At 45.4% G+C, this 16,234-nt stretch overlaps 1 protein-coding gene across 3 annotated transcripts in view; it reads right to left on the reverse strand.

The window, feature by feature from the left end:
* ADAMTS17 (ADAM metallopeptidase with thrombospondin type 1 motif 17) overlaps positions 1-16,234 on the reverse strand; it is a 323,015-nt gene that overhangs the window by 18,206 nt on the left and 288,575 nt on the right. For all 3 annotated transcript variants that reach the window (XM_075896952.2, XM_075896951.2, XM_075896953.2), the window contains one exon: positions 14,067-14,219. In XM_075896952.2, coding sequence (XP_075753067.1) covers positions 14,067-14,219 — 153 coding nt within the window. The remainder of the gene's footprint in view (positions 1-14,066; positions 14,220-16,234) is intronic.

Consider the following 16,234-nt stretch of genomic DNA (forward strand, 5'->3'; position numbering starts at 1 on the left):
CTCCTGGGAATGGCAGCAGCCAAAGGAGCAGACCAGGGGGTGCTGGGCAGGCCCACTCCCGCAGCTCCTCTGGCGCGGCTGCATCGCCCCCAGCCATGTCCTCTAGTGAGGCTGCACCCACCCCAGGAGAAGCTGTTTTGTGGAAGGGCTGGCAGCAATACAGCTGCTCCTGTCCATGTGGCAGCTCTTTGTTGAATGTACCCCTACCAGCCGGGGAGGGGCAAGTGGCTTTTCCTGTCCCTCCCACATATCACCTCCTTATCTGCCTGTACAATGGATGAATTTGATGTGAGATCATTAATTCCCAGTAGGCAGTTTTACCAAGCTGCAAACACCGGTTCGCATGAGAACCCCCTTGAGCATCTGAGGAAGTGGTTTGTATCTCACAAAGCTTAAGCACGAATGTACTTTTTTTAGTTTTTAAGGGGCCACCAGGTTCCTTGTTGCTTTTGCTGAAACAGGCTAACATGGCTACCTCTGAAATTTGCCTTTTGTCTAGTCCGTTTGCCACCGGGTTGAGCTGAAATTCCAAAGCCGGGCAGCAAAAGAGGGTCACGGACAAGTGTTCTCTCATGGCTACTGGAACAGCTCTAAACAACAGACAGCAGCTCCGCAAGCAGAAAAAACTGGTGTATCAGGTTTTTGGGGCCCACCAATAAAGTCACCTGGTAGTGGGAAATCTAGCAACCAGAGGGGGCTACCTGACATTTACTTCTGCCATTTTTTCCCAGCTCAAGCAGTCTGGTGGGTGAATGACTGAGAGGAGGTTTTTGACTGTCTGCTTCTTCCCAGGGGAGCTGACAGCCACACTGGGCACCTGGGCAAGGTGGGAAGGCCAGAAGAGGTGGGGCTGAGGGCACAAGGGGTGGGGCCAATGGCAGCAGACCCTCAGCACTGCCGGGACCACGGCCCCTCCCCTCAGTGCTACCTGGAGTGCGCAGCTGGCACCTACACCTCCCTACGCAGCGGTGAGAGCCACCTAGAGCAGTGCGTGGCACTCCAGAGGTGATTTAAAGATATCAGGGCTCTGCCGCTGCTGCAGTGGCAACCAGAGCCCCACACCCCTTTGAATCACTGTGCCCCCAGTCCTGGGGCAGTTGCTCCCTTTGCCCACCCCTGTCAGGAGGCCTGCTCCTTCCTAATTTTTCTACAAGTTAGTGGAGCCAAGGGATAACTCTGTGGCGAGGTCTGTAACATTTCATAGATCTTGGCTCCAGAGTTCAAGCACTTCAGGATTTTAGTAAAGAATGGACGGCTCCCCCATCCCCCCAAGCTACTATAGTCCTGCACCTTTGAAAGGCAGAAGGAAAGTGAGGTGAGTTTCAGGAAGGAAATTTGTGCTAACAAATGTCTTGCTGACTCTGTGCTCTTTGGATTTCAACCACCCTCGGTGTGGGGGGTGGAGGAGGAGAGTCCCATACTGTCAGGCTTATAATGAACTTTGCAGATTTAGTCTCTTCAGCTGCAAAGCAACGCAGCAGCAAGCAATCCATGTGCATACACTTCAGGGCAACTTCCACTGCTGTCTCATTAATTATGCACTAAAGAATGAAACTTCTTTCTTTCCACTGATAAGATCTAATTAGCCCAGAGCATCTTGTAAGTGATTTCTCAATATTTCACATGGGGGGGGGGGAGGGATTCAGAAAACAGATCTGGTCTTGTTAGCAGCAATCTTTCATTTGAGGACTTCAGTTAAGTGACTGGTTTGTTTAATTTAATCAAGGAAAAAATGTCTGCTCCTCTAACTCAGTAAACTGAGTGGGAAGAAACAATAAATTATAACAGAAATGCTCATGGCGGATGTGACAGTATCTCCGAACTTTAAGAGGCATAATTTTTTCTAACTGCCTAGAGCTGTGCTTTCAAAACTGAAGCCCGGATGACCGACAAAACACAACAGGACCAGCGTTTCCAGCCTGTCTCAATGCATAATTCAGCTAGACTTCCTCATTCTGAAGAGTTATGCAGAGTTCAGCGGCAGAAAGAGACCGGGTTTAAATCCATGGACATTGTGGGGAAATAACAGTGCCACAAAATGCAGTACGGGCAATAATATGCTCTACCAAGAAAGCCCAATTTACCACTTACGAGCCTTCCTAGTAGATTTTAAGGACAGCTTTAGAGACCAGGATGTGGGTGGTCAGGCCAGGTCTCAAAGCCAGGGTTGGCTTTGGTCCCCTATCTGCAAGGCTTTAATGGAGTCACGCTGATTTGCCCAGTGAAGAATACAGGTCTCATCTTATAAAGAATTTCTTGGGCTAGTCTGAACACTCACTTTAGTGACTTATCTATTAATTAACGGTACTTAACTGCAATTTACAAACAACTGAGAATTTAACCTCAAGATTCTGCTGGGTGTGTTTGAATTTAGCATGACACTGTTTAGCTTCACCTTCTATGTAGCACAGATATTCCCTTATCCCAACCCGCCCCCTCCTCCGGTCACCATAGCATTGACTGCTGCTGCTCAGCATGGATAACGCTGAAACACTGCTTGCTAGTCCTTGCACTGCCACGCTTAGGAGCACAGTGAGACCAAGGATTGGATGCTAGCTGTTCCTTAAAGGTGTTCTCAAAAATTGCTTCCTTAATTTCTCTTTGCACATCATAAATCCTGAAAGGCTGATAGAAAGAATTCAAAATTACAGAGAGTCGCCAACAGATGTTTCTGCAGAAGACATCTGTACGTGCAACATCTGTCTGACTAGTACGAAGAGACACTGATTATCATGGGGTTTCAATCTGCATAACAGCCCTCAGGCTGGGTACCATGAGTGTTAAATGGTGAATTTACTTGTTGCACATACCTACCATTGAAAATTTTTTTCCTAAATTCTTTACCAGAATTGCAGGATAACTCAAGAATTAGAACAGAAGGCTAATGATTAACGAGCTCTCCCTCTTACACATTTTTTTATCCTTTATATATTATTTTTGTGATTAAAGCTGTAATGATGGTGATGAAATTCCTTAAGAAATCCACGGATCCTGAGAGAGGTTTAAAACAATCACAGAAGCGTACAGCTGGAAGGTCAAGAGGTCTGGTCCACCCCCCTGCACTGAGGCAGGACCAAGTAGGTGCCTGAACCTTCCCTCACCATTGTTTTCTCTCAAAGACCTCCACTGGCGGGGTCCCAGAAGCTCCTGTGGAAGCCTGTTCCAGAGATTAACGATCCTTTCTTCTTAATATGTCTCTTAATGTTCCCTTGCTTGTCTTACCTTCAGCAAACATGGAAAACAACTGATCACTATCTACTTTAGAACAGCCTGTAACATATTTTAAAACTGTCATGGGGTCTCCTCTGTCTTCTGTTCTCATGACTACACACAACTGTTTTTTTTAAAACCTTTCCTCTGAAGTCAGGTTTTCTAATCCTTTTAATCTTTACGGTAGCTCTCCTCGTGGACTTTCTCCCATTTGTCCATCTTTTTCCTAAAATATGGTGCTCAGAACTGGAGATTGTAATTCTGCTGCGGCCCCATTAGAGCAAAGCATACGAGGACAATTACCTCACATGTCTTTACACATGACACTCCTGTTAACACACCCCATTGCTGGCTCAATTTGTGATCCACTCTAACGTAGAGATAGTTTTCAGCAATACTACTGCCTACTCTGTTACTCTCCATTTTGTATTTGTGCCTTTGATTTTTCCTTCCAAAGTGAAGTACTTTGCATTTTATTTAATTTCATCTTGTTGATTCATATCAATTCTCCAAACTGTCAAGGTGGTTTTGAATTTTAATACCATCTTCCAAAGTGCCAACCACCCCTCCTCACTGAGTATCATTCACACATTTTAGAAGCATACTTCCCACTCCACAATCCAAGTCATTAATTCTCTGCAGGCAAAATGCACTGAATGAAATAGACTTTTTATCTAGAACAACAGTTCTTCACAATTAACAGAATGTTCTACTGGAAATCACAACCCATCTCCGAGAATCCCATAGGGCAACACTGCATTAGGATATGCTCGACTTCAAATGAAATACTAATGGCCGTCACATGGGTAACAATCCTACTGCTTTATTAGTAATAATAATACTTTATTATAATATTATAATATTTATTATTATAATAATACTTTAGTAATAATAATAGCACAGCATCTATTAGTAGTAATTTGTATTAGTATAGTGTCTAGGAGCCCCAGTCCTGGACCTCTCTGCGCTACGTGCTGTACAAATAAAAAGCAAAAAGACAGTTCCTGTCCTAAGATGCTGACAGTAATCTAAGTATAAAACAACAGAGGGCTACAGAGACACTGACAGGGGAGTACAAGGAAACTATGAAACAGTAATGGTCAGTATGATGAGCTTTGGACTCAGCACCCTGACTGCTGATCAGGGCCTCACTGTACAAAAGGGAGACACTTTCTGCCACAAAGTGTTTGCAGTCTAAACAGCCAAGGCAGGCAAAGAGTGAGAGGGGAACCAAGAGTCACAGAGAAGTGAAACGGCTTGCCCAAGGTCGCACAGTAGGTCAGTGGCAGAGTCAGATATAGAGCCGAGGTCTCCTAACTTCAGGACCAGTGCCCTGTGTCTTCATATTGCCCCTCTATTGTTCTCTGTCCCTCTATTTTCTTTCCAAAGGCAGGGGGAAATACCAGCCCCCTGGAAATTAATGGTAAAAGTCCATTGTCTTCAGTAGGGCCAGCATGTCACCCAGGAAAGTCAGAGTTACAGAGAAGGAGTTTTTATACATTCATCATTGTCCAATCACTTGCCTGAGGGCTGCATTTTCAGAAGAACTCCAACCTCATCATTAAAACGTCAGGCTCAGTTTTGCACCTGTGCATTTTGCCCATTTCATTTTTCAATGTTCAGTGTGAAAAGTCTTAGGCTCTCTTACTGCAAAGTACATTCATGCCTGCATTCATTAGTTCTTCTATGGTGCTCGTCATCATTATATCCGAGAACCTCACAATACTCCTGCAAGGTAGGCAAGTGTTACTGCTCCTGCTTGTGAAGAAACTGAGGCACAGAGAAGTCCAAGGCCACAAAGGAAGTCTGTGGTAGAGGTGGGAATACAACCCTGATCTTTTGATTTCCTTCGAATGCCAGCCTCTTCTTCTTCTTTAGAGCTGCACCTTTACAGCAAAAGTATCAAATGTCTACCACATCTTTCAATGTAGTCCTGTGGCACCTTAGAGACTAACGAAATATATGAGCTCTCATGGGCAAAATCCACTTCCTCAAACGAGCTTGAAGTGGGTTTTGCGCACGAAAGCTCATGATACTATATATTTTCATTTGTTTTTAAGGTGCCACGGGACTACCTGTTGTTTTTAAAGTTACAAATACAGCTACCTCACCCATTTTTCATCTCCAAGAATGATTTCTCTCTCAAGACTAGTGTTAACAAGCCACTGGCTCTGATCCCTGCTGAAACGCCCCTGGGATAATGTAGAAGGAAGAACACACGTTATTATGGTGTCTTTAAACCCAAAATTGCTCGGACTAATAAAGATGCTAAAGCTACCTCTAAATACAGCAATTTGTCTACAACAATGCAATCAGCTGTACTTGTTAGCAGGCTAGTCACATCTGACATTTCTTTGGCTCAGACCATTATCTGATTGCAATCGCGGCATGGCACATTACGCATTTCTGAGGGATGGTTTCTAAGGTGCAAATATCTCACAGGCACTGACTATGAGACCCTGGTGAAAGAGAAGCAAGCTCCAGAACAGACAGTTCAGAAATCCTTCAGCACATCAGCCGAGGAAGCAAGCACGTTCATGGAAGACTGTGGGAACTGCCACACAAAAGCAGCTCTTGAAGTCCAAGCCCAAGTTTTAGCAATTAGTTAACAGCAATGCCTTGGATGAAACAAGCATTTCTGGGAGCTCACACCCTCATTCTTGTGTATCCTCTAAAGAATAAGCACCTCTCTGGGGCTGGCTAGGAAACATCCCAAAATAACTTGGGAAGACAGAGCTTTGCAGTGACAGCAGGAGCATGGAGTGTGCGCCAATCAGTCGCTCACATCCAGTGTACTCAGGCTACATCTACAGTACCGCAGGAAGCCGACCTAATGTACACAACTCCAGCTATGTGAATAGCGTAGCTGGATTCAGCCTACCTGAGGTCTAGATACTCTGGGGGGGTTGACATGAAAAGCTTCCCCATCAACTTTCCTTACTCTTCTCATCTGGGGTAGGATAGCTCAGTGGTTTGAGCATTGGCCTACTAAACCCAAGGTTGTGAGTTCAATCCTTGTGGAGACCATTTAGGGATTGGGGGCAAAAATTCATCAGGGCTGGTACTTGGTCCTGCTGTGAAGGCAGGGGACTGAACTCAATGACCTTTCGAGGTCCCTTCCAGTTCTAGGAGATAGGCAAACTCTATTATCTTTAATCTCTCTCTATGAAAAGCTTCCCTATCAACTTTCCTTACTCTTCTCATCCAGGGCAGAATGAGCGAGCCGCAGTCAGTCTGGCAGGTCTTCACTGGACCCACACAATCGACCACCTGGGGATCGATCTCAGAGCATCAATTCCCAAGGTAGTGTAAATGTAGCCTCAGACGTCAAAGGAAATCCTTGAAGATGATTGGTGTCTCCAGGATTGCTGAGATCATGCTGGGCTATCTGCAGAAAAAGGCTTTGCCTCCTTAGGAACAGGCGCTAATTTGACTACAGCAGTGTTTTTAAACTGGCGTAAGTCTCTGTGTAGAGGCCCTTATTTTAGGCTCAGAGTGGTGTATTTCATAGAATCACTGAACCAGAGAAGGGATTGCAGGGGTTACATAATCTAGCCCCCTGGCAAGATGCAGGATTTCACATAAGCTTCATGCAGTAAAGCACCAGAAAAGGATACACAGCACACGCAGGATGCAGTCAGTAGGAAAAAATTCCAGTATCAACTCCACTGACAGCAAAGAAGAGACAAAAATCACCAACAGTCCTAGAGCAGCATCATGTCTAAGCAACAATCCTTGTGTGCAAAACTCTGATTTCATGCCCCTGGGTAGGGGCCACTCCAGCCTGGCTTCTTCTGGGCCCCAAACAGGGCTGGAAGCAGAAGCCTGTGTGGGGCCAGCAGAGCCGGCAGTGGATGGGGGTATGCTCCCCAGATAGCAGGTAACTCATTACCCGTTAACATCCCTATTACATGCCAAAAGCCTCAACGCAACGAAGCCACTGGGAGTTCAGCGTTATTAACAAAATCCATGTTACTATAAAAGCAGAGTTGGGCAAAGCCAGGTATGGTTTCTGCTTTGTAAAACCAAAGCGATGGCTGGCTAAGAGCCAGGTCGCTTGTACTCCTAACCTGCCCCCAAAGGACGCTGAATATATGGTGATGGGTTAATCCTGTTGCTATGTAAAATAGTTCCTTTCTGCTCCCAATGCCTATGGAGCCAGCATTCCATCCTCCCTTCTGTATACATATTCAGCCGGGGAGGACCTTTACCTGGTGTAAAGCTGACACATCCAGGTTTGTGCCATTTGCTCCCAGCCCTCTGGCACAGAGAAATGCTGGGGGCAATCCGATGACAGGAAAGTTTGTTGCTTGAGCGTCTGCGATTGCTGGCTAGTAGAATAATCTGTAGGGGACTATTACTCCCAGCATAGCCTAAGAGTAGCCCTTGGGGTTGATAACTAGGCTTTGCAATGTTACATGGGAGGCTGATTTGGCTCCTGGTCAGCCCCAGGACTGGGGAAGTGGAAAGTTGGCTAAGAATCACATTCCCGCCCCACAGCTGGGTCTTACACAGCACACCACATGCATGTCATATCGATTTCTGTGTTTTGCACGCCTCTTAGGACAGCCAGCTAGCAGCAGACACTTCTATGGGCCAGTTTCCAGCATCAGCTTCTGTGTAACTATTTTGCATGTGCAAACAGCAATATGTGCATGCAAATATGTGTGCAAGAACTACCATAATTGTGCGCCTACACAAAAATGGGCACGCACCCATTGTTGCAGGGGCATTAGCTGTATGTGCCGAAATGGGTTGTCAGCTTCAGATCTAAATTACTATCTGTCCTTTGTTTTGTTAGACTTTAAGGTGCTGCTAGACTATTTGTTGTTTTTTATCTGTCCCTTGTAATTTTCTATCTAGAAAGGTGAATTGAAGAAGAAAAGTTATTTCCTTCAATGCATAAGAAAATGAATTCCTGATTGTGACCTTTATCAAGAATTAACAAGTTGTCTGTGGTTTATTCTAAACAGATGGCAGATCAAATTGTGAGTATGTAATGAATGGTGTAAAAAAGGACAGTTTGCTTTTCTAGTCACAACAGCTTTGACTGTCCCTTCTAAACAACAGCTGTTCTTGATTTGTTCCTTTTACTGTGTAATGTGAGTTAATCATTAAGGGCAAGGAGTATAGAAAGATTCTGGGGAAGTGGGTTTTGCACCTGAAAGCTCATGATATTTGTTAGTCTATAAGGTGCTCCAGGACTACTCATTGTTTTTACCTGACAGTCCCAAACACCTGTAACTCAAAGAACACGTCTTTCCGTAGAATTAGGAAGAAAGGATCGATTGTACAGTAGTCACTGAAAGAAGGACTCTGTTCACTGTGCTGTAATTTTATTTCTTTTAGGAAAGGCCACTGACTGCAATTTGCAATTAGAAAGCCCATGCTGCTATAATCAGGACTAATCATCCCTGGTCCTCAGTATGAAACATCTGAATGTTTGGAACAAAAGCAATACTATCCTCATAGAAAAACAGACTCCCCCTCCCATTTTAAACATGCTCTTGAGAGGAATCCCTGCAGTCAGCATTTCACAGGCTCAGAAAAGGACTGTAAAGAAATTGGCAGTGGACATTTTCCAGAGACGAGAGGTGGCTATAGGTAATTATTGAAAAGTGCTTTATCAGGAAGGACAAAGGCAATGGGTAACGGTAGGGCTGGGGGAGGCAAGTTACACTGATTATTTGGCAGGAAGAGAATTCTTAACATCACATTTTGCCAGGCGTTTCCTACTAGGGCGGGGGGGGGGGCAATAATTTTTGACCAGAGGCCACTTCAGAAATGTTTGAGGTGGCCCCGGGGCCACCTCAGAAGGGGCGGGGCCAGGGCACTTCTCTGCTTTCTCTCACACAGACCCTGATTGGACTGGGGATGGGGGGTATGCAAAGTCTTTGCCCTCCCCCCCCCCAGAGAGAACCACCAGCCATTGGTGGTTCCCTCTAGGTACCCATGCCCCTGGTAGTGGGAGAAGACTGTGTGCTCACTGCCCTTGCTCTTCCCCACTCAGTACAGCCTTGGCTCAGATATTTGTATTTGCCCTGAGAACCAGGACTTGACTGTGCAAAACCCCAGGGGTTTGCTCATCACAGTAGCGCAGATTCTGATCTCAGTTACAAGGATGTAAATCTGGAGTAACTCACCTGACTGAATTAATCTGGATTTACACGGTTGTAACTGAGATTGCCATCTGACCCACTAAGTTGAGCGGGATCCTTGGGTTTTGTAGGGGACCATAATAGTCAAGTGTTCTGGATTTATATCACTATAAAGAAGATTAGAATATGATCCATCAGCTGCATCTTTCCTCCTCATGAGACTTGAAGTATGGTATGGTAACATGCTAGCTTGTTGCCTGGGAAAACAAACTGCATGTCTAAACGCTGCATCTACCCAAAATGGACCCTTGACAATAGCACTAACAAATTTTCATACCCTCCGACCCCTAATTCTACCTTCCCGGATATAATCCTGTTGATACAATATAACTTAATTGAGAACCCAGAATCACTCTGATCGTGCTGTTGATCTCTAAACTAAGACAGAAACAGGAAACACTAAGATGTATAAACTAGTCAAACAACTAACCCCTCCTGCCAGAAGACTAGTGAATGACTTTCTGATTATTTAAATAGTCCTAGCTCCAGTTCTACCCTGAAAGAGTCCAATGGTCAACTGGGGAAAAGGAACATGAAAAAATCCCACATATGCTGATTTGTACCTGAGTGATCTCACTGCTTCTTCATTACTACAATAGGAGGGGAGTAAAGGAGAGGCAGAAGTTTAGGGGAAGACTTGGGGAGCTGAAAAGTAACCCCCAGCACTGTTTAGCTTCAGGCAACACTTCACGTTTGTCAGCACCGATGGTCCACCCAAAAAGCTCCCGAGCCAACTCAAACGCATCACTGCATCAATTCAGGATGGACGTTTTCAGTACATGACTCATGATTAGACCCTGGATGCAAGGTCAAGGTCAAAGTCCTTTGGCTTACTCCCTCACATGCAGCCTAACACAGGAAAGCGGGATAAATCATGTGCACTATTCAACTGTACAGTAAGTGGTGTATGTAACAATACAATCTGTATAGTAACTGCCTACATCTTCTAAAGGAGTGCAATAATTTAGCCCTTACTGAAGATAGTCCGCAATATATTTTTAGACATTGTAGTTATAGAATCATAGAATACTAAAACTGGAAGGGACCTCAACAGGTCCTCAAGGCTAGTTCCCTGCCCTCATGGCAGGTCCAATCACCAACTAGATCATCCCTGACAGATGTCTGTCTAATCTGCTCTTAAAATCTCTAATGATGGAGATTCCTCAACCTCCCGAGGCAATTTATTCCAGTACTTAACCACCCTGACAGGAAGTTTTTCCTGATGTCCAATCTAAGCCTCTCTTGCTGCAATTTAAGCCTATTGCTTCTTGTCCTATCCTCTGAGCTTAAGAAGAACATTTTTTTCCCCTCCCTTCTCCTTGTAACAATCTTTTCATGTTCTTGAAAATGGTTATGTCTCCTCTCGGTCTTCTCTTTTCTCAACTAAACAAACCCAGTTCTTTAAGTCTTCCCTCATAGGTCATGTTTTCTAGACCTTTATTCATTTTTGTTGCTCTTCTCTGGACCCTCTTCAATTTCTCTACATCTTTCCTGAAATGTGGTGCCCAGAACTGGATACAATAACTGAGGCCTAATCAGTGCAGAGTAGAACAGAAAATTATTTCTTGTGTCTCGCTCACAACACTCCTGCTAATGCATCCCAGAAAGTTTGCTCATCCGTCTTTGATTGTTCATTAATGTCTTGGTTCCTAAAAAGAATGAATTTCTGTACCACTGGAATAACTAGGGCGTTAGAATAATTTTTTTTTAAAATCTATTCTTAGTGAAGTGCTGGGAAAATGAGCAAACGTGATCCTTTCCTTTAAGCAGAGCAATAAACATACAAAAAAGACATGTTAATATTAAATGATAAAGACCTTAGGCCCATTTTCAGTCAATACAGAGCTTCTTCAAGTGATGGTGACTAAGTGAGATTCATGTTTATCTGCATGCTACCTGGGTGAGTAACACAACCTATGTGAATAAATTAATTTCTATGTGGATAAATGGTGTGAATGGGAGATGGTTTGAGTGAGTTTCTATGCCTAACATCTTTGTATCATATAGGGTACGTCTTCACAGTAGGGATGTAAGCGACTAATTGACTAGTTGCTCCCCCCCTTGCTGCCTCTAAGTTGGCACGGGTTCCACGTGGAGAGCCAACTTTGAAATGTTCAAAAGTCCCCAGTGGGAGCTCTTGTACATTTCAAAGCAGAAGTACCTGTGTAGAGCCCGGGGTCAGTGGGACTCCCCGCTGGCCCTGGGCACCACACAGTGTTTCAATCTTTGAAATTCACAAGAGCCCCTGTTTCAAAGGTGGAACGCGGAAGTCCTTATTGACTAATTGAATAGTCGATGGAAATCCTATTGACTATTCGATCAGTTAATTAATCGAAATTTAACATCCCTACTACACAGCAGTGTTTTTTTCGAATGAAGACGGGTCTATGATGGTTTTAGTGGTTCTGGATCCCTGAATCCATGTAACTGGTGAATTCGCAACTATTTCATATTCCCCGCTATAAAAAGAACCCTAGTCAATTCCTACTCTGAAATGTTTTTAAGATTCTTTTAAAAAAATGTTATTGCATCTGTGAATACATGGGGACAGTTTATTTTGGCCAGTGCTCCTGTGTTCTGTGTGCCAAGTTGAGAATAAAACAATGTTCAATACACTAAACATTCTGTGATATAAATTCTTGTCTCCACATAACTATAGACTTATTGCATATGGCAGGTTCTTGATGCATTCCCTAGCATTAACAACACTGAAGTTCACATATAATTGTCACGTGCAGAGATCTATTTACAATATTTTTATTACCGATTGTCATCTAAAAATGCTATGGCAGGTAAGCCCATTTCCTGTGATTGGCCTCTGCTTCACTGGAGTCTGATCAATAACAACAAGAATTAAACTTGCATTTTTGGAAAACAAAATTAAACTACTGTATCCCAGTGGTTTCTGCACATACCATGCATTCCTGAACACAAAGTCGGCTTTGTGTTTAAAGAATGGTACGGTTACAAAGATAAGATAAAACAGGACTGGAATATAATATTCCTGGGAAATTTCAGCCCCCCATGCAACCATGAAATTAGCAATGTGAAGAGATTTTATGAACAGCTTGGCCAATTGCTGAGGTCCTGACTCAGACAAAACTGCCTTTGTGGCCAAAGTATTGAGTGAAAACTCAGGCACCAATTCTGCTTTGACTTACATCGGGGTACGTCAGGATTAAATCTTCTGACAACACTCAAGGGGCTCAAACTTCACGATGGTGTAAGTAAGGCTAGAATGTGGCTCTGAGGATAGAGTATGGCTCTGAGGATGAGAATTCTGGCTCTATTTTTAAATCAATGACTAATTTTCACTTCAGAGGGTCAGGGCGAATCAGGGATCAGATTGTGCAGCATATTTCTTACAATGGCGATCAGGCGATTGAGATGCCTGTGGCTAAGGGAGGTACAGCTGGACATCTTTGGAGCCATCTTTGTCATGATAAAAGTGCCAGATTCTGTTTGGTGTCAGCGAGACTACTTGTATGTAGGGTTGCCAGACACTTTCACAAAAAATCCCAAACATGGAGGGGGGGGAAAAATTGGTTGAGCAAAAACTTGTTGAGCAAAAAAAAAAAAAAAAAAAATCCTTTAAATTCCCACACTCTCTTGCCATCCCAGCTTTACACGATCTGTTTAACATCAGTTCTCTCAAGCCTTTGGTTGTGTCAGCCAGGAGCACATTAACTAGGTCAACCTGCCTTTTTTTAGGTAGCACTTTGTTTCATTTCCCCTCTCAGGCTCTCTGTCCATCCAAAGTCCAGAGCCAGCCTGATCCTTTTGTGTGCGAAAGGTAGGGCAGCCTCAAGTCTGCACTATTGTGTGTGGGGCTCCATACAGGCCTGCCTGGCCCTGAAGACAGTCAGCCCAGTACAGGAGAGAATCCAAGGCCAATGAATTCCCCCTCCAAATAGCTCTGAGTAGATTCTGCCATTCATGTTGCCCTCTGGTGCCTTGAGATTGCACCTTCTCCTGGCAATGAGAGAAAGCTGAAGAGAACAGATTACAGGGCTTCATACTGTGCCCTGTCCCCACTGATTCCCCTAAAGGGGTGGAGAGCTCCGAGATTGAACTGTGAGCCAGCCTGGGGTACCTGCAGACTGCTCAGCTTCTTCGTGCTCTTCTCAGCCCCATACATAAGGGACCTTGAAAGAGGTCTGTCACCCAACACAACACCATGGTGGAGACTGTGTGAGTGTGGCACACAGCCCGGAGCATAGACAACCTGTGAGGGTTGGGGGTCATACAGCAGTCATAGCACCTCAGCATGGGTCACACTATCCTCCATTCAGGATCCCATTACTCCCCAGCTGCCCCATTTCTAATGCCACCTGCAACTGTTAGCCCTGGAAGATATATCCCCGCACCCTTCCAAATCCAAGTTCTGCTGCTTCTTTTGCCATTTGCTCAGCTGAGACAACAGAAACCGACATTCTCTGTCTGGTGCAAAGCTGCAACGTTTGCATTGTCAATGCTGCGACAGGGTGTTTAAATCCCCAAAATCACTTTTGTGGAAATTAAATAAAAAAAACCATGAAAATAATTCGATTTCCTATTCAAGAGTATAATTAAAAACTGATGACTTCTAAATGTGGGACACAAACATCCTATATATACCAGCACTGCATGCTGAATACAGGCTGAAGGGTTGTTTAAAAGCCAATTAGAGAGCAAACATTGCTCAGAGTTCACCATTACCTTAGACCAGTCCCCTGTTTTCCACTCGTAACAGCCTGTGTGGTCCTCACACTCTTCCTCCTCTTTCGGCCTGGTGGCTGCATCACATTTCCCTTGAGAGTTTGTGCAGGTTACTGTTCTCTTGTGGGTTCCCCTGCCGCAATCTGCTGAGCACTGAAAAACAAAAGGCGTTATCCTCAATTGCTGCACAAGGGCACCTAACAGGAAAAGCTCTGGCCAGGATCCCATTAACAATACAGGCGATTACCCCTCTCAGCTGATTGTTATCATGGCTGCAGAAGCAGAGTGGAGGAAAAAAAAGTTTCATTCAAACATTTTAACATTCAAAGCTGTTTTGTGATTTTGAAGGGTTCATTTTTTCCAATTCTTTTTAGCTGTTTTAATAATTCCCCCGTACCAAATTTTTACATTACCTAAAGCATCATCAATATTTCACATTTACCAAAACCATGGAAACAAAAACAATATTTAGGACACCTTTGATTTTTTTCCAGTCAATGTTTAAAAAAAAGCAAGACATCTGACAATTTTGTGGAAAAACATTTCAGAAAAACAGCGATTTTGCAACCTAACCCCCCCCCTTTTATTTGAAAAATGTCAACAAGTTCCAAACAGAAGTCAGTGTTGTAGTTTTTAACCCCTTTATTTAAGAGATTATCATCAACTCTGGAAAAGTACCAACACACCAGAGTACACAAGGGGGAAGCTTCTACATTCTTTGATTGTGCATGACTATGCAATGAAGCCTTCTAAAATCACAGTGGCACCAACTCAGCCTCTTGGCGAAACAGTGGGATTTGCGAAGTGGTATGGTATACCAGCTCATGAAACCCTGCCCCAAGGTGCTTCTGTGATGCAGCTAATGCATACGCTCACGCTGTCTCTTTGATTCTGTTCAGTGTGCTCTCTCATAATGACGTTGAGAGCAAATGACAAATACATGCAGCTCGTTTCTATTTGTTTCATAATGCTACCCACCATAGGTTATGACCATCAGGGCCGGCCTGAGCCATTTTGGCGTCCCGGGCCCGGACGGGCGGCGCATGCTCTGCCCGGTCTGGCCATGGCCGCTGGCGCGCAGCCCAGGGTGCACGGTGCATGCGCTGCCCAGCCCAGCCCCCGCTGCTGGCGTGCAGCCTGGGGTGGGCTGCGCCTGGCCGTGCAGGGCCCCGTGGCCGTGGGGGGGAAAGGCGCTGCTGGCTGGCGCCACAGGAATGGGGGGGCTGGTGCTGTGGGAGCCGGGCGCACAGCATCTGATGGCAGCTATAAGGCATGCTCCACGCCCCTTACAGCTGCCATCAGGCGCCCCCCATAGGTAGGCGCCCTGAGCAGCTGCCCCGCTCGCCCACCCCTTAGTCTGGCCCTGATGACCATGCATGTTAGTCACACAGTACACATAATCCGAAACGGGTAGTATGCCGGTATATTTCCATTCACCCACCTCAACCTCACGGTTTGCGATCAGTTCAAAATGACATCCAGCAAACATGGCTATTCTCTCTCCCTCTCCCCCATCCCCACACCTGAGTCATAAGCAGGGCTCAAAGACAGGCTTTTCAACACCAAAACCACAGGCCTCTCCCACTCGAGAGAAGGGGTAGATTCTTTAGCTGTGAGAGAGCAGATGACTATTGTACAAGTTGGACCTCCCTTAACTGGGACTCCTGGTCCAGCAACATCTGTGGTCCGGTAGGACCACTGAGTCCAGGTATAGGGAGCTCCAGCCCCAGCTGCAGTTAGGGAGCTCTGGCTCCGGCCCCAGTAGCGGACAGGCAGCTCCAGCCCCGGCTGCACAGTTCCAGTCCCGTGGCGGACAGAGAGCTCCAGCCCCAGCCCCAGCCCTGCAGCTCTGGCCCCGGAAGCAGCAGGGCCAGCGGGAGCTAGAGAGCTCCGGCCCAGGGGGTGATCAGGCAACAGTGAAGCGGGCTAAGCCCTAGCAGCTTAGCATGGGCCAGGAGGGGAGAGACCTCCCCTGGTCCGGCAAATCCTCTCATTCGGGACAGGTCAGGTCCCGAGGGTGCCGGACCAGGGAGGTCCATCCTGTAGTTACTGGGAGCAGCCACGAGAAGAGACAAGGCTACAAGTACCAGGACTATGTCATCCACACACACACAAGTGGGCATGCAGGGTCTATTTTAACTTCTTGAGTTGGAGTCCGCCAGGACTGG

The sequence above is a fragment of the Pelodiscus sinensis genome, chromosome 14 (genome assembly GCF_052426305.1).
Source record: "Pelodiscus sinensis isolate ZL-2025 chromosome 14, ASM5242630v1, whole genome shotgun sequence".
Taxonomy (NCBI): Eukaryota; Metazoa; Chordata; order Testudines; family Trionychidae; genus Pelodiscus; species Pelodiscus sinensis.